The sequence below is a fragment of the Silurus aristotelis genome (assembly GCF_946808225.1).
Source record: "Silurus aristotelis genome assembly, chromosome: 1".
NCBI classification, from domain to species: Eukaryota; Metazoa; Chordata; class Actinopteri; order Siluriformes; family Siluridae; genus Silurus; species Silurus aristotelis.
The window spans coordinates 5333104-5354431 of NC_139574.1; the positions used below are offsets into that span (position 1 = coordinate 5333104).

Consider the following 21328-nt stretch of genomic DNA (forward strand, 5'->3'; position numbering starts at 1 on the left):
ACATGTACTGTATGTGTTTTTATAGCATGACTTCATCAAACAAATCGCAGCAACACTGTTGTGTAAAAAACCCTTCAAAAACACGTGCATGCACATTCTCATTTATTAACGCACATCATGTACATAAAGACATTTCAAGCACGGTAATATACCGCCGCCATTTTGATTTTCGTTTATCGCGATCATCGGTTACCTCGATGCTTTTTGGCGTCCCCCTAGGACATCGACATAACCGGGTTCCACTGTATTAAGTAAATGAAGTAGTAATAGTAATACTAATAGTAGTAATAAACGTATTATTAATAGTAGTAGTGGTAGTAGAAAAGTAATCAGTAGAAGTAATATTTACAATATTAGAAGTAGTTGTTTTAATCGTAGTAGTAGACATAGTAGTGGTAGATTTAAAAGAAGTAGTAATAGTAAAAGAATGATTATATGTAGTTTAAGTATTAGTAGTAGCAGTAGCAGTTGAAGATGTGTAGAAAACTCATTGGAAATTAGTAATAGTTGGAGTATTTGTAGCAGTATTAATATTTTCCAAAACTAACAATTTGAGCACCCGCTCAAATATGTCTTCTTAAAGTACAAGCAGCAACAGATATTTTTTTATTTGCACCAAAAAGTGCTGATTTGACATATCCTGACGTTTCCTCTGCACAGAATTTGTTTACATAGAATTTGTTTTTGGTGCCATTACTTTTGCCGCATATGATCTTCAATTCCGTTTATACAAAGTTTAATTATTTTATTTTAATCAGCCCGCACATTTGTGATGTAAATGGTGCCAATAATTATTTACATGATACACACACACACACACACACACACACACACTGCATACATGTACTTGATAGCAGATCCACCTGAAGAGAACACTACAGATGCATACTGTATGTGAGTACAGTAATAATAAAATAGAAAAACACTGCATGCATAGATCTTGTGAAACCGTCGGCAGCAAAAGTAATGGCACCCAACAAATGCAAATACATTTTAAAAATTCTTTCGTTCGGCTGATATTAATGATCTTCAGCTTGAAATCATCAGGAAATGATTTTTTTTGTGCAGGAGTCGTAGGTTACTTTTGGGTCGGTGCACGTGATGGGGATGTGAGCAGCACGATATGATGAAACACGGCCTACAGCAAGGAGCTAAAAACTCACTGCTCCTACGAGCTTCAGATCTGTCACATTCATGCGAATACATGATCAAATTTGCTCTTATATATCATTATTGATGTCATTTCAGGGGAATTGGATTCACAGTTTTAGTTTTTTTAAACCAGTAGATCATTTAATTGATTCCTTAGTCTGGATTTTGCTTTATTTGGCTGTTAATGACACAAAACAACACAAACTAGGAACACACCATCAGTAATAGCTACAAAAGAGATGAACATCCATTAGATTGCAGCTATTGGATGAATTTCTTGATGCTGGAAATGATTAAACATTGTTTTAAATCTCTTAAAGCTACTAATGCAGCCAAGAACCTTGAGAAAATCTATTCTGTGTTCTCATTAAGCATGTATCTCGAACACACTTTCCTCCACAGGAGCTGGGAAGCGTGTACAGCATTGTGGCAGCCATATTGAACACCGGAGATATCGAGTTCGATTCAGTGGCTACGGAGCATCAAACTGACAAGAGCAACATTGCCAACATGGCAGTGTTAGAGACTGGTGAGTTCATGAATGCTAGCGGGTTAGAATGCTAGTGCAGCAAAAATGCTCAGCTGATTAGCCCACTATTTGGCTTGCTGCCGATGCAGAGTGGCTGCCTTGTAGCCTTTTCAGGACCCCAGGAAACTTAACGTGATCAGCAAGAAAAGATCTTAGGAACTCTTTTTACCAGGGGAACCTTTTTTTTTTAAATTATTATTATTATTATTATTAGCATGTAGTCAACGAACTAGCTGTAGTTAGAATCAGAGTGGGTTTTTTTCCTGAACCACACCCAAAGAGGTGAAAATTACATCTGGGAAATGGGGCTATTTCGAGTTCTTACCTTTTATTTGCTTGTATTTGGAGGAACCATTTTTTAAACATGAACCAATGAGGTGGAGTTTAAATTTAAAATTTTAAATATATATATATATATATTTTTTTTTTAGCAAATGTAGTTGCTGCTGTGTAAAACAAGAACAATATGGGCAGAGATTAGCATATCTGCCATTGCTTAATAGGGAGAAGCATGATTCACAGCTTTAAGCAGCACTGTTAACAATTTAATGTTAAAAAAAAGAAAGCAAAACACGTTTATTCCTAATCCTGTAACCTAAATGAAGGAAATGAAAGGTTTGTAACCATCAGAAGTAAAGATTTAACTCAAATATAGGGTAAGAGAAATCAGAGGCCGCAGAGAAAATAGCTGTTTGTGAGGGTGTGTGTGTGTGTGTGTGTGTGTGTGTGTGTGTGTTCTACAGCTGCCACATTGCTGTGTATCCGCTCAGATGAGCTAAGGGAGGCTCTGACTTCGCACTGCGTGGTGGCTCGGGGTGAAACCATCGTCCGGCCCAACACGGTCGAGAAAGCCACAGAGGTGCGGGACGCCATGAGCAAAGCTCTGTACGGACGCCTTTTCAGCTGGATCGTCAACCGCATCAACACCCTGCTGAGACAAAATAACCAGACTGAGTAGGAGACGTTTATTTAACTTTTTATTTCTACACCTTTTTGGTTGCTCCTTAAAAATATAGACGTGTAGTAGAAACTGTAATTATCAGCTCCATTGAACTCCACTGGCTCCAATTATTTATTTCAAATCCAATCAAGAACATTGAAGTCAACTCACCTGCAACTTGAAGATCATGAGAGGATTTGAGGGGATCCTAGAAAAGCTGGGGTCTCATTATAGCCCTCAAAATATACAATATGACTTGGTAGCATTAAAGAAAAGGCCCTTTTTTAATTTGTGATGCTGGGAAAGGTTGACTGATTAAAGATATGGACTATATGGAGAAAATCTTGTGGACACCTGAACATCCCATTCTTCATTTAGTCCATTTTTGCTGTTATAATAAGTTCCACTCTTCTGGAAAGATGTTCCACTAGATTTTATGTAGATTTGTGCTCATACAGTGTTACAAGGGTGTTAGTAATGTCAGATACTCATGTAGGTGAGGTGAGGAGACCTGGGATGCAGTCAGTGATTAAATTCATTATGTTCAGTAGGGTTGAGGATCAAAGCTCTATAGCAGGAGATCTTCCACTTGAACCCATGTAAACCATATCTTTAAAGAGCTGGCTTTCTGCCCAGGGGTATTGTCATGCTGGCACAAGTTTGGGTCTCCTAGAAATCTTATACAAATAAGTGCTTCTAACTTTGTGGTAACAGTTTGGGAAAGAACCATATATGGATAAGAAAGTCAAGTGTCCCAATACTTTTGAACAATCAGAATGAGTGTTTAATTGCCTTCCAATAGCAGCAAATTTGTGGAAGCTCAGTGGTGAGGACTCTGGGTTAGCGAGCAGAAGGTCAGGGGGTTCAAGCTGCAGTACTGCCAAGCTGCTGCTCCTTGGGCCCCTGAGCAAGGCCCTTAACCCTCTGTGTTTCAGGAGTGCTGTATCATGGCTGACCCCAGCTTTCTAACATTGCTGATATATGCTTGTGGGAACAATAAAGTATTTTAATTATAATTGGATTCCTCAAAATAATCTATTTATTTCGATTTTACACGCTTTAATATTGGGCCTGTGATTTGGACAGATGAATCAGCCAATCAGATTTGAAAATGTAACAGTTCTTTGGTGTAAATGGATCTAAAACACTGTTTAATATAATCGATCCACGTCTACAAGGAATCTCCTCTCATCTGTTTTCCGTTCTCAGAGAGGAAGACAAGGAGCAAAACATCGGCATCCTGGACATCTTCGGCTTCGAGAACTTCAAGCGTAACTCTTTCGAGCAGCTCTGCATCAACATCGCCAATGAGCAGATTCAGTTCTACTTCAATCAGCACATATTCGCCTGGGAGCAGGTACTGTACGCCGTTAAAACCTTTACCTGATTTCTGATCATAACGCAGTTATTTCCGTGTGTATTACGGCTCGCTGCTTGGAAGAGCAGTATAGAAGCTAAAACACTCAGAATGATAGTTCTGGAGATCTTCTGCACATGTCTGAATGATCAAACATGGTGTGTAAGTTTGTGTGGCACAATTTCCTACATAATTACTGCTCACAACCTGAGTTTATTTTCTCCCAATATACAATATGTTTATTGGATTTCGTCCATCTGGAGCACATGGTGTTTCTGCAGATCTATAGCTCTGTGCTTTGGAGTGGGTTTTGTGGTAGAGCTGCTTTCTAAAGCGTAGAGCACTTGTTCCTTGACTTTACCTCAGGCTACATGTAGAGCAGAAATGAGACTTTTCAGACAAGAGTGTCGACCTTTGAGTGATTGTGTGTGTGTGTGTGTGTGTGTGTGTGTGTGTGTGTGTGTGTGTGTGTGTGTGTGTGTGTGTGTGTGTGTTACCTGGAGATTAGAAATGGTAGTGATTGTATGCTGAAATTTTAGCCAAGTATAACCAGCTCTATGTGCAATACACATAAACAGGATTTATTATGTATAAGGAAATAAACCATATTTTTTATGATTCAAATAATGGATATTTGTATACTGCAGGACGAGTACCTGAACGAGGGCGTGGACGTCCGAGTGATTGAGTATGAGGACAACCGACCCCTGCTGGACCTTTTCCTGCAGAAGCCCATGGGCATGCTGTCACTGCTGGATGAGGAGAGCAGGTTCCCCCAGGCCACCGATCAGACCCTTGTGGGTAAGTCACCCCACTTTCTACACACTCTCTATTACACAGCTCAGAAGCTGGGGTCAGAGTCCAGGGTAAGCCATGATACTTAAGGGCCTGGTCTGGGGTACAGTCAGAGTTCACATTCATCCCAAAGGTGTTCATTATTGTTTGGAGCTCTATAGCAGAAGATCTTCCACATCTTCTAGCCCATGTAAAGATTAGATTGGATAAGATTTCACTTTTTTGTCATTGCACAAGTTGTAGTACAAGGCAACCAAATACAGTGCATATCTTCATAGAGCATATAAAGCATATCTTCATGGAGCTGGCTTTGTGACCAGGGGCATTTTCATGCTGGAACAGATTTCATTCTTCAAGTTCAAGTTTTTGCTACTAAATGCTTCTGTCAAATACCTCCAATGTGTCTGTTGGTTTCATCAATTTTGGATGTATATTATATAAGTCCAATGTTCAAATGTTCACACATTTCTTTCATTCAGAAAAATTTGAGGACAACCTTAAATCTAAAAACTTCTGGAGACCAATGAGGGTTGATCTTGGCTTTGGAATCACCCACTATGCTGGAAAGGTACGGCTAGATCTTATATTGTAATATTCAAACAATGAACCAAAAAAAACCCCCAAATAATTATATTTATCAGATCAGTAACATTGTGTTTAAACTGTGTTCATGTGATTTTCTTCTGTGAATGTACCCTCCAGGTAATCTATAACACCTCCGGGTTCCTGGCTAAGAACCGAGACGCTCTTCCTGCTGACATCATCCTGCTGTTGAGGTCTTCAGAGAATGAGCTGATCAGCAAACTCGTCACTAATCCACTTACTAAAACAGGTACCAGCACACTGAGGGAGATGTTACACAGAGAGAAAGACTTTCTTCATGCAGTAGCAAAAATCCTGCTGTTTCTTGGTTGCATTGTTTGTTAGAGCCACACTATAGGCATGTGTTTACACTGAGTGGTCCAGAAACAAATGCAGCAGATGTTTGGCATGTTATATTTCAGCAGATATACATTAAGGAAGGTTTTTCGATGTTCCAGGATTCTGTTTTCTCTACTTGCATGTTCCTATGAAACTCCTGAGACCATACATTTGAATTTTCGTTTTCAGTCTGGTTTTCTCGTGACGACAGCATCTCGTTATCATCATAATTTCTCTTGATCTCAACATAACAAAAGTTGTTTACTCATAATCTCTATAAAACAGAAGGTTTTCTCTTTATCATGACTCAATTTTCTTATGATCTCGACATAACCGAAGTTGTTTTCTCGTGATCGCGACATTATTTTCCAAATTACCGCAATCATAGCCGCTTAGGACTTCCATTTTCTTTCTCCACATCCCTGTACAAATTCTTGAAACGCATTTAGAAATAATTTCCAATTAGAATAGCTGTGTCAAACTGTGTTCTTTATATGTGCTCAGACCATTTTTAGAACCCAAAACGAAGCACAGCATGAACATATGTAGTGTATGTAGACAGAACTAACGAGACCTGGACACAACAACAAGAAACTTCTACTAGAAAACTGAATAGGGTTTTCGGGGTGTGTTTGTGGGGGGTGATTGGAGGGTTTGGTAGGCTGTGGGAAGGGTGTGTGTGTGTGTGTGTGTGTGTGTGTGTGTGTGTGTGTGTGTGTGTGTGTGTGTGTGTGTGTGTGTGTGTGTGGAGGGGCTTAATAATGCTTACCGTCACAGCCCTTTACCACAATACATTGACATAGCAGAGTGTACATTCACAGAAACACAGAACAGGTGACCACAATCAGGTAACAAACCAATGACATGACAGAGGTTAGATGGTAAACCCAAATAATCTGGAGAACATGCTGTTTCTTCATCGTTCCTACCAAACTCTTAGAAATCACCTGAAAATGTCTTTGTTGCTGAGATGGTACCATTAACCATGCAAACCTGCATGCTTATGTATCTTCAGCATTAATCTGTCACATAGGAAAGTATCTGCACAAAGCTTATTCGGTATAGAGCTTAAAGGGTTTTTTTAGATACAAAGTACAAACATGTCGTCTCATGTTACCATCCCAGAGATTACACTTTATGGACAAAAGTATTGGGACACCTGACTTTTCCAGCTACATGTGGCTCTTCCCCAAACCGTTACCTTTAGAAGCAATAGGATGAAATGTTTCCTTCACTTGATCTAGGAGATCCGAATCTGTTCCAGCATGAGAAAACCCCTGTGCACAAAGCCAGCTCCATGAAGATCTGCTTTACATGAGTTGGATATGGTGCAGGATCTCCTGCTTTTGAGCTCCATTGGATGAATGTGGAACATCTTCTCAGAAGAGTGGAGGTTAATCAAACAAAGAATTGTGACTACATCTTGAATGTTCAAAAATAAGCCAATCTTATGGTCAGGTGTCCACAAACTTTTGTCCATATAGTATGTTTTTGAGAGTGCAGGATTTACAGAGTGAGTTCTGTCATTTTCCTGTACAGCAGTGATGTCACGCTTAAACATTATACCACTGCACTGCAGAGTTTAGCATTTTGCTTCATGGGGTTTAGTATTTTAATCTGATCAGCAAATTCCTGATATCTAGCACAAATGCAGAGCTTGCGTATTAGAAAAAGGAACGCGCACATCTCTGGATAGCGATGAGGTTTTCCTTCATATCGCTATTTAACATTGTGTTGACCTGTTTCAGTTCAGATGGTTGTTCTGTTTTTGCAGTTTTCCAGCCATTTACTGTTCGTGGCCTTTTTAGGGTCAAAACCTTTCCACTGCAGAGTGAGTACAGCAAACGGGGAGGCTGAAGGGGGAACAAATCAACTAACAAATTAAATCACATATTTATAACCCTTAATGAAGCTTTTACACAGACCTGCACACACTTTCAGATAAGTGATTGTTGGTTATATGTCATTAAAGTTTAGGTTTCCTTCAGTCCTGAAATGTAACAATGAAAGATCACGTGTGTAAGAAGCTGCAGTCGTAGTAGAAATACTGCTACAGAAGTAGAAATATCTGTGGTAGGTTTACCAGAATCTGGATCCCATTCTGCAAATACTGTGCCATAATCTCTGCCATTTGCTTTAGTCATGACATTATATCCAGCTGTGGCACCATAAACCTATTAAACCTTCATTCATTCATTTTTTATTCTCGTCAGGGTCCCATGGTTTAGATTTTGAATTTCTGATCAGAAGGTTAAGATTTTAAATTCCAGCTCTACAAGGTACTTTTAACTGGAATTAACTGGAAGAAGTTCATTCAGGAAGTGGATATTCACAACATGGAAGCTTGCAGCTATTCACTAAGCCATCTCCAGCAGCTGGGAGAGCATCTTTCTTCATTCTGACCTACACACATTATACAGAATGTTACCTGTTTGTCTATTTGCTCCTCCTAAAGAGGGAACAGATGCTCCGATTCTGACTATTGGCAATGTTCAAACATCATGACTCATCTTCTATGTTCCAGAATAGTTTTCCATTCAGCTTGTTATCTCATTATTTGAACACTTACTTGCATATTTCTAGAGATGAATTGAGTTACATATCCAACAATCACTTATCATGCGGAATTAATCGACCTCTGAGGGAAAGCCTGTACTGTAATTTAGTAGCTAGTACTGAAGTTCTGATCTCTGGGAGAATCTCTGTGGTGATTATTTATAGTTATTAGAGTAGCACTTTATCTGTCTTCTTGTAACATCTTCAGTTTCAGGTACTCAACGTGCATGACCTTGACTATTTTTTTCTTTCTTCAGCTGGGGCACAACGTGTTCTGTCTATGTTTACAAGTACACTCGTTTACAGTTTTTCTTTTTGAACATTGTACTGTATAACACATTACAGTAGCGTTACTCATTTCTCCAGATTTTCAGATCTTCTGAAGATGATATGTTCTGCAAGTTATGAGATATTCAACCGTTTTGCAATTTGATGTTGATGTTGAACTTTTTAAAGACATGTTGCAGCCATCAAATTCAGAATAACTGAATTTCTTTTTTTTATTATTTAACATTTCCTCAGTAACATTTCATATTTTATTACTACAGCAAATAGGGAATAAAAATGGTATTGGGTGTTCAAAAAGTACAGTATCTCACAAAAGTAAGTACACCCCTCACATTTTAGCAACCATTGTAGCGTATCATCTCAAGGAACAATACTATATAAATGAAACTTGGATATACTTTAAGAGTAGTCCATGTGCAGCTTGTATACAGTACAGATTTACTGTCCTCTAAAAACATGTCCTCAGTGAACATGTCAAAACTGTGTCCAAAGTGTAAAAATTCTGTGTGAGCCCCATCGTAATCCTCCTGGGTGTGGAATTCACCAGAACTGCACAGGTTGTTATTGGGATCCTCTTCCACTCCTCCATAATGACATCACGGAGCTGCTGGATGTTAGACACATGGAGCTTCTCCACCTTCTGCTTATTGATGCCCCACAGGTGCTTAATATGGTTTAGGTCTGGAGACATACTTGGCCACTGCATCACCTTCACCTTCAGCTTCCTCATCTTGGCGGTGTGTTTGAAGTCGTTTTTATGTTGGAAAGCTGTCGCTTCTGAAGGGAAGGTATCATGATAAGATCATTTAGTTAATCAACCCAGTTTATGTGAAAAGACTTGAATGTGACTCTCAGCACACTGATCTATTTAAAAGAATGATATTAATGACTCGAACACTGATTGATATCTAATGAAATTTTACTAAGCCCAAAAGCTTATCAATGACTTAAAAAGAAAAACTTGCAAATAAGGCCATGGGTGATGTGGCAAGTTCAAGTCAGGAGTTCTTCCATCATTTATTCTTCTCCAAATGTTCTGCTTGGTGTTGAATTGATGCTGAACTGTATGTTGGTGACACGTAGATGCCACCAAGCAGCAATGTTCTTAAATGAAGCCCTGAGTGAACTACGCCATGACCCAACATCTCCCCCATTGATTGAGTTTCAGCTTTGAAGAGCAGCTCTCTGTTTCAGCTACAATCACTAAAACATGTTCTCAGAGCAGCCCAAAAATTTGGATACATTCCTTAAAGCTTCATATAATGTATAAATATCACCCTAAATGCATTTGTTGTGCAATTCAATACACATCATTGTGCGCAATTCATCAAACTCTCAGAACCAGGAACCATAAAACTACTTGGTTAATTGTAGCCATAAGATACATACAACATCTATAATCCTTCAGAATACACGTCTTTTAAATGAGTCTTTTAACCTCTTAGCTTCCAGCTATACCCTGTCTGCTGCTTTGACCAGTTATGGTTTTATTTGCTTATAAATGAAAAGGAGTGACTGATTTAGTGAAATGTAGTTAAGTAAAAAAAATATTTGACTTTGATATGTAGTTAAAGTAAAAGTCTCCCCAAACGGAAGTACAGATATGTGAGCAAACTACTTGAGTACAGTACAGAATTACATTTACTTTGTTAATGATTTTACTTTTTATGACTGATTTTAACTGCTTTAATACAAGATACACAAATTTGTATGGTTCTGTCAAGCAGACAAAAACATGAACATGATGAATAGGATGTTGCATGTTTACACACCATATAGCTGTTATCACTGAGGGTGGACTCACTTTTGTTGCCAGTTATTTATACAATAATGACTGTATGTTGAGTAATTTTAGAGGACGGTAAATCTTTACTGTATACAAACTGCACATTGACTCCTCTAAAATATATCCAAGTTTCATTTCTGTAATATTGTCCCTTGAGAAGATGCACTACAATGTTGCTGGGTTGTGAGGGATGTACTTACTTTTGTAAGATGCTCTAAATACTCATGTTCATTTTTTTATTTATAGTTCGGGGTTGTTTTTGTAGTTCATATTACATTGCAAAAGTTGTAGAAGATACAAGGTTGGAGGTTTAAAGCCACTGTGTATGGTAGCACTTCACAACCACCACCAAATAACCCATTAAAACCAGCATATACCAGTTTTCTTCTTAATTGCAGGACCTTTATATACAATGTTATAGCAAAAGTTTACCTCAATTATCAATTGCAATGAAACAAGATTATTCAGGGTTCAGCCCAAAAAGGTTTGTGTTCTGGGTTTACATTTTTACCCATTGCTTTTTGTATATATATTATAACCTTTAATCCTTTTTTTTTTTTTTGACCAGGTAATTTAGCTCACACAAATGGAAAGGGGACAGAGTCACGTCCGCGGTCTCCTCAGCGCTCTATAAACATCGTCAAGGTATTTACAGCGCTTGTGAAACCACGTCTTTAAAGTGTATACTTGCGACATGCTCTTTCTCCTCCCGTTCTTCATTTTTGCTTCCTGTCTGATTGATATTTCCTCCCTTCATGCACACGTCTCATTTTCTAAAGATGGAACTGCTGATGTTGTACAAACTCCTGTCAGTCAGTGAGGTAATAACACCGATTTCAGCATCCGCCCACAGGAAACAGATGCAGCATGTTCTGTTGCCATTATCTTTCCCATTGTGTGTGTATGTGTGTCTTGTGCCTGATATTATGTGGACAAGTTCCAAAGTGTTAATGTTTAATGAGACTTACATGAAGAGACGTGCATAAGCCCTTCATTATAACCGAAATAAACCTACATCGACAGTTAAGAGTCCAAATCAATTTATTTTATTTTTTTTCAAAGTTCAGAAGTCCAGATTTTCTTTTCCCCTCGTTTGTACCATGCAAATCTCCTGCACGTAATTCAAGATTCTAAACTCGAAAGGCCTTTCTTGAAAAGAAGCTGAAAAATAAAAACCACCCATGTTTTTATCGGTTCTAAGTCACATTCATGTTTCTTTAGTTTAAATGGAACAAACTACGTAAGGTCCAATTTTTCAGTTCGAACAGAACTTATGTAAGATGAAGAACAGAAATTTAAGCAGGCTGCCTCATCTCCAGAGTCAAACATGGAGGTGGAAGCCTAATAATTTTGGGTTGTTTTGGAGAAGTTTAAAAAAATTAGAGATTTATTCTTTGTAAAAGTAACCAACATGGCAACCATTTCATACTTCAACAGCATGCAATTCAGTCTAGACTGCGGCTTATTGGAACCGATTTAATGGTACGTCCGAGCTCTGTAAGAGTTATTTAGAATAAGCTGCCCAGTCACTGCACCTAAATCCTACTGAACTGCTCTGGGATAAACTGGATCCTAATAAAAGAAGATCTTTAAGAAGCACTGAAAAATGTTTTTCAGCTGAAGGTTTGGAGAAACGAACTATCCAGTGCCCGAGAGTGTGTGAAGCCGTTTTTGGAACATCTGGACATTTATAGATTTGTTTGGTCAAAAGGAAATGTTTTGTTTGTCTAGTTTGTTGCATGTAAAAGGACAGGTTAGTTTTTGGGCAATTTGTGAAATACTCAGGAAATGTAATCTAGTGATTTGTGTTCATACACACGAATTTCCCTTCCCAAATTTTTCCGTCTGCCGCAGATGCTGTATTGTTTTTTTCTTCTCGTTTGTTATTAATTTTTAATCTTCGAGCACTATTACTCAACATTTCAACAGGAGATTTTATCCTTGTTTTTATTGCTTTATATTCGGTAAACTACTCGCTATTATAAACCATCGTCAGTGGTTTCCTCCAATCAAAATACAGTAAATATATTCTCCCAGTTAATTAGGGAGACTGCGTTAATTAGAGACGCACACATTTATTACAATATAACCCCAACCCTGACCTTATATTTATACAAATGGGGAAAAAAAAAGATTACCTTTGCCATCAGCATTACCCATGACCCTCTGCTTCCGTTGCTATGTAAACGAAGCCAGACGGAGGCAGTCGTGCTGAGTGACGTGAAAAAAGAGGGAAATTCGTGTCCATAAACACAAATCAATAGATAAAAGATTGTGACTGTATCACAAAATGCTGTGTAGAAAAGTAACATGAATGTGTATCTCAGAAACTATAAAACTCTGTGTTTTTCCAAACTTTTAACAGGGACTGTATTGTAAAAGCCTGAAAAACAGGGATAGTAAACACAAAGTCTGATATAATGTAAGATAAAAAAAAAACGATCAAAAAAGACTAATATGATGTTTGACTAAAGCACTGAAATAGGACGTGCAAATAACGTATGTCAAAATAAAATGGCCCTCACATCGACACCATTACGTCACTCTGATTAATAGTGCATGCATGCAGTTATACAGCAGGTTTTCATCTCAGACTACGAAAACGTCACACAATATTTTATTATGAAAAAATCTTCATGTAAGGACACATCAGAATCTGGCTTTATTTCTTTATTTTCCATGTTGTGTTCATGTAGGCATCATGTAGCCTTCCGGACATCAGTGAAGCTTCACTGTGTCATTTTTGTCCTTCTTATTCCAAGGGGGTCGTTCTGCCTTCGTTACGGAGGCTCTGTCCTCTTTTGAACTCTCTAATAGAAGCCCTGATGTACATTTAAAAGTTCAGTCTCTGAAACAAATCGACACTTTATACATATTGAAATGAGGGGTCTTTGATGAGACCGTGAATGTGTTTGCATGTGTTTGCATGGTGAGTCACGCTCTCTCTCTCACATCTTTAGAAAATTTCACATCAAAGATTGTGCCCATTGTTTCTGTAGTGAAGATCAGGGGGGCACCTGCGCTGGCGTCTATCGGCCCGGCCGTGTTTTGCATTCGATTGTAGTTTTGCAAAATGCTTTCTACGGAGGCTCAGGGTTCGTATCAGCCCGGTTATACAGCATGCGTACCTTCCTTTAAGAAGGAGAAGAAGAAGAAAATAAGGGAGAACAGAAATTATCCATTCAGGAACCCTTTTAAAAAAGACGAGTCACACATGGATTTCTTTATGAAACACGTGAAATGTAAATGTATAAATTTAACGAGACTTTTAAATAAGAACTTTAATTAAGCTTTAAAACTTGAGTACACTTCCTCAACAATGATGCCAACTTGCTTTACCATTTTTTATCTTTCTTTGACTGCATGACTCCACCTGCCTCGATCTACGGTCATTATTTCGAATGTACTCTAATATTCGAATATTTAACATAAGATCTCATTATTGATCATGAATAACTCGTTATTTTGACTAAATTGGATGCAATTGCAGAACAATGATCATGAGGAACAAACTCTAGATTCTGAATCAGATTTAGAATCAGGTTTATTGGCTTGTAGACACACACAAGGAATTTGGTTCCAGCTGTTAGTGACTCTCAAAGTACAGACGTAAATAAAACTATACATTCAGCTTGGACTATACGAGACAAAACAGACAAGACAAAACAAAAACAGACAATGTGAGACAGTATGAGGATTAAATATTGATGCCAGTTTGCCTGAATGAGGGGCAAGGTGTGAATTATATATTACTATTCATCAAGAAGTTGTTAAGGTTTTTGTTGGGAGTGATGAGGATGGACAAGATTAGAAATGAGTTTATTAGAGGGACAGCCCATGTAGGAAGTTTTGGAGACAAGGTGAGGGAGGTGAGATTGAGATGGTTTGGACATGTGCAGAGGCGGGACATGGGGTATATCAGTAGGAGAATGCTGAGGATGGAGACACCAGGAGGGAGGAAAAGAGGAAGATCAAGGAGGAGGTTTATGGATGTGGTGAGGGAAGACATGCAGGTGGTTGGTGTGAAAGAGGCAGATGTAGAGGACAGGGGGGTATGGAGACGGATGATCCGCTGTGACAAACTCTAATGGGAGCAGCCAAAAAAAGAAGAAGAAGAAGAAGACTCATCAACAGGGGTTAAAACAGGCATGTGAAAGGAACCAGTGAAATGTTGATCGATTAATAGTAGTAGACCGTGCATTTCACACTTCAGTGCTGTCCAACCCGAATCAATCCACCTCCTAATACCATCAGTATGACGCCACGGTTATAGAAAATCAATCAATCAATATTAATATCACAGAGAAACGCAGTATCACAGAGCGCTGCATCACAGACAGGAATCTCATAGAGTGAAAATAAATGTTATCACTAAAAACCCAATAAACACAATTCATCACAAATTTCCTCGGGCCGGGGAAACAAGTTTTTGCTGGTTCTGATGGTCTGCCACTGAGATGTAGCCTAGTAACCTAATATTCCTATCATGTTGGTCAATATGAACACTTTATCAACATTAATATTGTTTCAGAGTAATTTTTTACTATTTAATGAATATCAACTTATAGTAATCATTGTAATTTCTTCGCTGGGACGAAGACCAGTTTGAGATCAGGAGTATAAATTTCCCCCTGCAGGATTATTCAGGAATGTTTTCCCCCATCATAATGACATTCTGTGGTTCAGCTCTTCAGGCCATATTAGCATCCTCCATTAGCTTCCTCCATCCACTGGAAAACAAACATCAAAATTTTCCTTGTGCAGTAATCCCAGCCTGGCCGTGTGTTCAACCCTGACCCAGACTTTACCATCTTTCTTCCACCTTTTCTCCATCTCTCCTCATCGCTGCTCCCCTGACAACCAAAAATCCATCACACTTAAAAGCACGCTTTGGTAATGACGTCCCTTCACTTCACCCTGATCATATTTATGGTCATCATTAGACACCTGTTAGACGCACGGCCTGCCCTTGAATCTGTAAATTCTCATTTTCCTTGAATGTGCTGTGCTTTCTCAGGGGGAGAACGGTGCAGAAAGCATTCATCATCCCCGAGAGACCACCAACATGAGAACGCAAACCGTGGCCTCCTATTTCAGAGTGAGCATGCATTAAATATTCACCTGTATCACTGCACTGTACGTTTCATTTTCTCAATCGTTTTAATACATGTATTGATGTAGTAAGGAATGAAACATCTCTTTATCTGGAATATTAACAATTACTTGATGGTGGGATGAAACAGGGTTACAGATTTTTTGTTTTTGTCTTTAACCTAACAGAGTGTAGTGTTTCACTGCTCTTATGCCACAACATTTGACCCAAAATAATTACATAAATTGAATTAATCACTCAGTCAATCAATCAATCAATACACAAATAAAGAAATCACAATTTTAATATTTTGATATTTAAAATATTTCCCAAGTTGAATATTGTGAAATGTCCAAAAAAGTTTTACTGATTGATAAATAGCATCATTATCATCCATATTGGCATTACCATTATTATTATATTTCTATATTATTAATTATTTTATTATTGTTGTTTACTAAATTATTTATTTGTTTATTTAAAATATTGTTAAATATTCAAAATACCCCATTATTTTAATATAGTGTAATGTCCATTCATCATCATTGTAACATTATTACAGTTATTATTGTTTTTATATTATTAGTATTATTTTATTATTATTTTTATTTTATTATTATATTATTTCATTTATTTCAATTATTTTTTATTATTATTTAATTTTAATTATTGTTAATATTAATAATATATTAATATTCATTATAATTAATTATTTAATGTATTTATGTATTTATTTATTTAATTTTATAATTATTTAATTATTTATTTGTACATGAATTCATTTTTTTTTTATTAACTGCACCATTATCGACCACTCTTCTTCTTTTTCCAATGCAAGTATTCACTGATGGACCTGCTATCGAAGATGGTGGCCGGACAGCCGCACTTCGTCCGCTGTATCAAACCCAATAACGACCGGCAGGCTCAAAAGTTTGACAGGGAAAAGGTGCTGATTCAGCTGCGCTACACCGGCATCCTGGAGACGGCTAAGATCCGCAGACAGGGCTACTCCCACCGCATCCTCTTCGAAAACTTTGTCCAGAGGTCTGTCTGCAGCACACCTGTAAAACCTCTAAAACATATAAATAAACTGCAGGCTATTACATACAAAATGTATTTAGATACTAAATGTCCATGTTTAATTACCATTTGATGACCTCCACTCTTCTGGGAAGATGTTTCTCTAGATTTTGTGGAGATTTGTCCTCCTTCAGCTAGAAGGGTGCAGTTGGCGTTCACATTTATCCTAAAGGTGTTCAATAGGGTTGGAGCTCTATAGCAGATCTTCCACATGTTTAAGCCCATGTGATGCAGATCTTCATGGAGCTGGGTTTGTGTACAGGAGTATTGTCATGCTGGAACAGGTTTGGGTTTTCTAGATCAAATTAAGGGAAAATTTCATACTACAGCATCCAACGACATCCTACGCAATTGTGTAGGAAAGAGAGACATGAGAAAAAAGGAGAGAGAAAGAAATGTCCCAGTACTTTTCTTTATTTAATGTATATAGGTTGATATATTGTATTATTGAAATAAACACTCTTTGGGCTGTGAAGGTTTGATTGCTATGTGTTTGTAGATACTACACGCTGGCTTTCCGTGTGAACGAGGAGCCGGCCGTCAGTCCTGAGACGTGTGTAGCTATCCTGGAAAAAGCCAAGCTGGAAAACTGGGCTCTGGGCAAAACAAAGGTAAAAACTGTAATAGAGAGAAATCCAATCCTATTTCCCATGTAAAAGCGGAAGATCTTTTTTTTGCAGCAAAAAAAAAAATCCAAACCTTTTTAAAACTTTAAAACAATCAAATCGTTTTCTAAGAGATCTAAAGATCTAGAGACCGACAGGGGCAGAAAGAGAGAGAGAGTACTGTGAGTGTTTGTGTGTTTGTATTTCAGGTCTTTCTAAAGTATTATCACGTGGAGCATTTGAACCAGATGGTCAGGAGAAACATGGACTTGATCGTGCTGTTGCAGGCGTATGTAAGATGTTGGCTGGCTGTCAAAAACTACCGAATTACTTTGGGAAAGAGAACTCAGAGTGCTGTACTCCTGCAGTCAGGTGAGGGCACATACTAAATTCATCTAATGTGAGGGATGATTTGGGAAATGATCAAATTTGTGAGCCTGAAGCCTGTTGTCTTAACACGATTTGCTGATGATTAAAGCAAAGCCAAACAAGACACTGTCATTATTAAATTGCAAGCAGGTAAGAATGATTTTCCAAACAATAAAACTTCCTTGTTTATCTTTGTGTCTAGTATGCCGAGGATATCTGGCGAGGAAGAAGTACAAAGAGATCGTGGATGAGAAGAACAAAGCTGCTACAGAGAATGAAGAGAATACAGGAGCGGCGAAAGAGGACGCTCCAGGCGAGGAGGACAAGTCCGACCAAGAGGGCGGCGCAAAACATTCAGAGAATAGTGAAGAAAATGCCCCTCCGTCTGCAGATCAACCTGAAGGTGCATCACCAGGAGAAGATTCTGCACCGAACGAGGAAGTAAACCCCGAGCAGGAGGCCAAAGCAGCTACAGTTATCCAGAGCAATTATAGAGGATACAAAGAACGCAAGCGGCTTCAAGAGGATGGGCAGCTCCCAGTGACGGAGAAGAAAGACGCAGTTTCCCAAACTGAAGAAATTCAGTCTGAAGAAGAGAAGCCAGCAGAGGCAGAAAAAGAGGGTCCTGAGGATGCACCAGGAGCTGAAGAGAAAACAGCAGAAGAGTCGAATCAAGACAACCCTGAGACGGAGAAAGAACCAACAGAAAATACATCTGAAGGACAGAACGGAGAGGAAGAAAAGACAGAAGAGGTCCAAGACGCCGAGTCAAAGCCAAATGAGGACGAACAAGCACAGATAGAGAACTTTGAAAGCTTCTCCATGCATGTGAGTTCAAAGAGAAGGGTGCTACAGACTAGGAATGATCCAAGTGATACCAAAGAAGCTGTTTTATTGTGTCAGGAGGTGAAGCAATAGGATCATTTCATAGGAGTCAGAAGATGGCATGGTTTAGTAGATGTGAAATGACCTGGGAAAAGGTCTTGAGTGACAAATAAAACAAATAAATCAGTATCTAATATTTTCTGCCAATAGTACACCCAAATACACCCAAAGGTTTGTGGACACCTGACCACAAGATTAGTATGGGCTTTCTGAACATCTCATTCCATGTGCTATTATGATAAGTATATACTTTTTATGGAAATACACTGTACAATACATGGACTAAAGTATTGGCACCTGACCTTTCTTGCTATATGTGGTTCTTCTCCAAACATTTACCACAAAGCTGGAGGCACACAATTATATCGGATGTCTTTGGATGTGGTATAATAAACTTTTGCGTTCACTTGAACCTAAACCTGTTCCAGCATTGCAATGCCCCTGTGCACAAACCGATCTCCTTGAAGATCTGCTTTACACGATTTTAAAAGGGAAGATCTTGAGTTGTCTGCTATAGAGATCTGATTTCAACCCTACTGAACACTTTTGGGATAATTGTGACCTCAGTTCTCCTGACCTCATCTACATCAGTAGCTGATTTAACTAACTGTGGCTAATGAACACACTCCAAAATCTAGTGGAACATCTTCCTAGAAGAGTGGCTGGAATTATAAGAGCAAATTGGGGCTAAATGTGGAATGCGATGATCAAAAAGCACATACCAATCGTATGACATATGACCATATATGGATGTACAGCGCAATGAAGTAAAAAATAAATAATAATAAAAAAAGGCCCGAACTAAGCAAAAAATAAGCTAAGCAAACAAATGCAACTCTAAAAAATTCTTTATGGGGTGTTTGGTGTGTTTAATGTGTATTCAGTAAAACAAAGCAGTTCATGAGAGTCGTTTGTTCAGACTACGATTTATTAGACGGTAATATATATTTTTTTGTCATCACAATAAAGCGGCATAAATCGGTTGAACAAACGGATAAAATGTACAATTTATACATTGGGATACCAGTGCTTTTTCTTAGGGTGGCAGTTGCCACCCTGTGCCACCCTGGTAGATCCTCCCCTGTAGATACTGTAGATGACAGAAAACTCAATACAATTAAATCAATTAAAATTTATATGAATGAAAAATCATATCACAATTCCAGAAACATTTACAATCAACAGCATGCTGCTAATTATTTTGTAGGATTTGATCTATAATTTTACAGTAACTGACTGTTTTTTTTCAACATCCTTTGATACCTATCGGTGTAAACGCCGTCCATCGTCCTGACATAGGGCCCAGTTTCTTCCGGCAGCCATGACATTTTCTTCTTTGTCTTCCTGTCTAGATAAACAACGTCTCTCAGGACTTCCTGACGCTACAACATAAGCTGAATCAGATCATCATGGCTCATCATATCAACCCAACCAGCAACGGCATGTTTACAAGAGGACAGGCTGCGAACGGGTCTACAGGGAACGATCAACAGATCCCAGGTACCTTCTCTTACATAAAATGAGGTCTATAGTAAACATATAAACATATCTTCTTCGGTTCCTAAGTATCTTCTTCTCCATATGGAACTTTGCTGTGGTTCTTTAGGGTTCTTGGGTTTTCTCTTTTGAAACAAAAACATACAAGCTAGTGGGTAATCTAAGTGTGTGTGTGTGTGTGTGTGTGTGTGTGTGTGTGTGTGTGTGTGTGTGTGTGTGTGTGTGTGTGTGTGTGTGTGTGTGTGTGTGTGTGTGTGTGTGTGTGTGTGTGCATGGTGCCCCAAAAATGCTGTGGAGTCTCATCCATAGTGTATTCCCTCCTTGCACATAGGGTTTGGGAGATTATCTAGATTTACTAAGACAACTGCCAAGATAGACTTGCCAAGAAACAGAAGGATTGGTAGCTCAGTGGTTAAGATGTTGCACTTTTGATTGGAAGGTCATGGGTTCAAACTCCAGCACCACCAAGCTGCCAGTGCTGGGTCTTTGAGCAAGGCCCTTAACCCTCAGTCGCATAGGTGTACAACTGAGATAACTGTAAGTCTTCTGCCAAAATGCCATGATTCGCTTCTGACTTCTAAGCAGAATGAGTTCATAAATTCAAATCTCACCCACACTAAGCCTTTTAGGCCCCTCAACAATCAACTTTTCAGGTAATTGTAAGTTGCTTCAAGAGCTTCTACCAAATGCAATAAATGTCAAATGACATCACAGCAAAATACTCTTCTGTGCATATCCAGGCTTGTTAGGAAACTAGAGTCAGAGCACAAGGTCAGACAGGGTTAAGGGCCTTGCTCAAGGGCCCAACAGGCCTCCAGTAAGCCACAGGCACCACTGAGCTAAATGAAGTAATTATTTATGGAGGTAGGAACTTAGTGCTTAGGGCATTGGACTTCGGATCTGAAAGTTGAGAGTTCAAATCACAGTCACGGAAAGCTGCCACTTCTGGGCCCCTGAGCATGGCCCTTAATCCCATAGATGAGACAAATGTAAATGCTATTAATTTAAATGACAAATAAAAGAATCTGTTCAATATTTGAGAAAATAAACTTTTCAGTAAAAATAAATAATGGATAATTGAATACGTCATCGCTAAAGGGTTATGCTGTATGAGCAAAAGTATTGGGACAGATAACTTTTCCCGCCATACAGTATGTGTTTGTTCTCCAACCATTTACTAAGGAGTTAAAGGCACACAAATGCCTATGAATAAATTAGCATTAGATTTTCTTTCTTATTTATCTCCTTGCCCATGCCTGATTGTCCACATCACCAGAGATGTCAAGCATGGAAACAGGAACGTTGTTTTTTTTAGACGTCGGAAAAAACGCTTTGTTATACACCTCTGTTTTTCACTGAATTGCATCAAGATGATAGATGAGAAAGAAAAAAAGGATGCTCTCAAGTTGTCCACTGTGGACTTTAAAAACTTCTAGGATCTAGTCAAGTCAAGTCAAGTCAAGTCAAGTTTATTTG

At 38.5% G+C, this 21328-nt stretch overlaps 1 protein-coding gene across 6 annotated transcripts in view; it reads left to right on the forward strand.

Annotated features, from left to right (window-relative positions):
• The window catches only part of myo3a (myosin IIIA), a gene marked incomplete at its 3' end in the record, with an annotated part of 103949 nt that overhangs the window by 74719 nt on the left and 7902 nt on the right, over positions 1-21328 (forward strand). For 2 of the 6 annotated variants that reach the window (XM_083543885.1, XM_083543888.1), the window contains 14 exons: positions 1555-1681; positions 2425-2635; positions 3831-3978; positions 4626-4779; positions 5253-5341; positions 5476-5605; positions 10893-10969; positions 11104-11145; positions 15342-15422; positions 16255-16460; positions 16996-17107; positions 17311-17473; positions 17673-18298; positions 19708-19855. In XM_083543885.1, the coding sequence (XP_083400011.1) occupies positions 1555-1681; positions 2425-2635; positions 3831-3978; positions 4626-4779; positions 5253-5341; positions 5476-5605; positions 10893-10969; positions 11104-11145; positions 15342-15422; positions 16255-16460; positions 16996-17107; positions 17311-17473; positions 17673-18298; positions 19708-19855 (2314 nt within the window). Of the gene's footprint in view, positions 1-1554; positions 1742-1803; positions 1964-2243; positions 2636-3830; positions 3979-4625; positions 4780-5252; positions 5342-5475; positions 5606-10892; positions 10970-11103; positions 11146-15341; positions 15423-16254; positions 16461-16995; positions 17108-17310; positions 17474-17672; positions 18299-19707; positions 19856-21328 lie in introns of those variants that run through there. The other 4 variants (XM_083543886.1, XM_083543887.1, XR_014534018.1 and 1 more) reach the window with 3 other exon arrangements.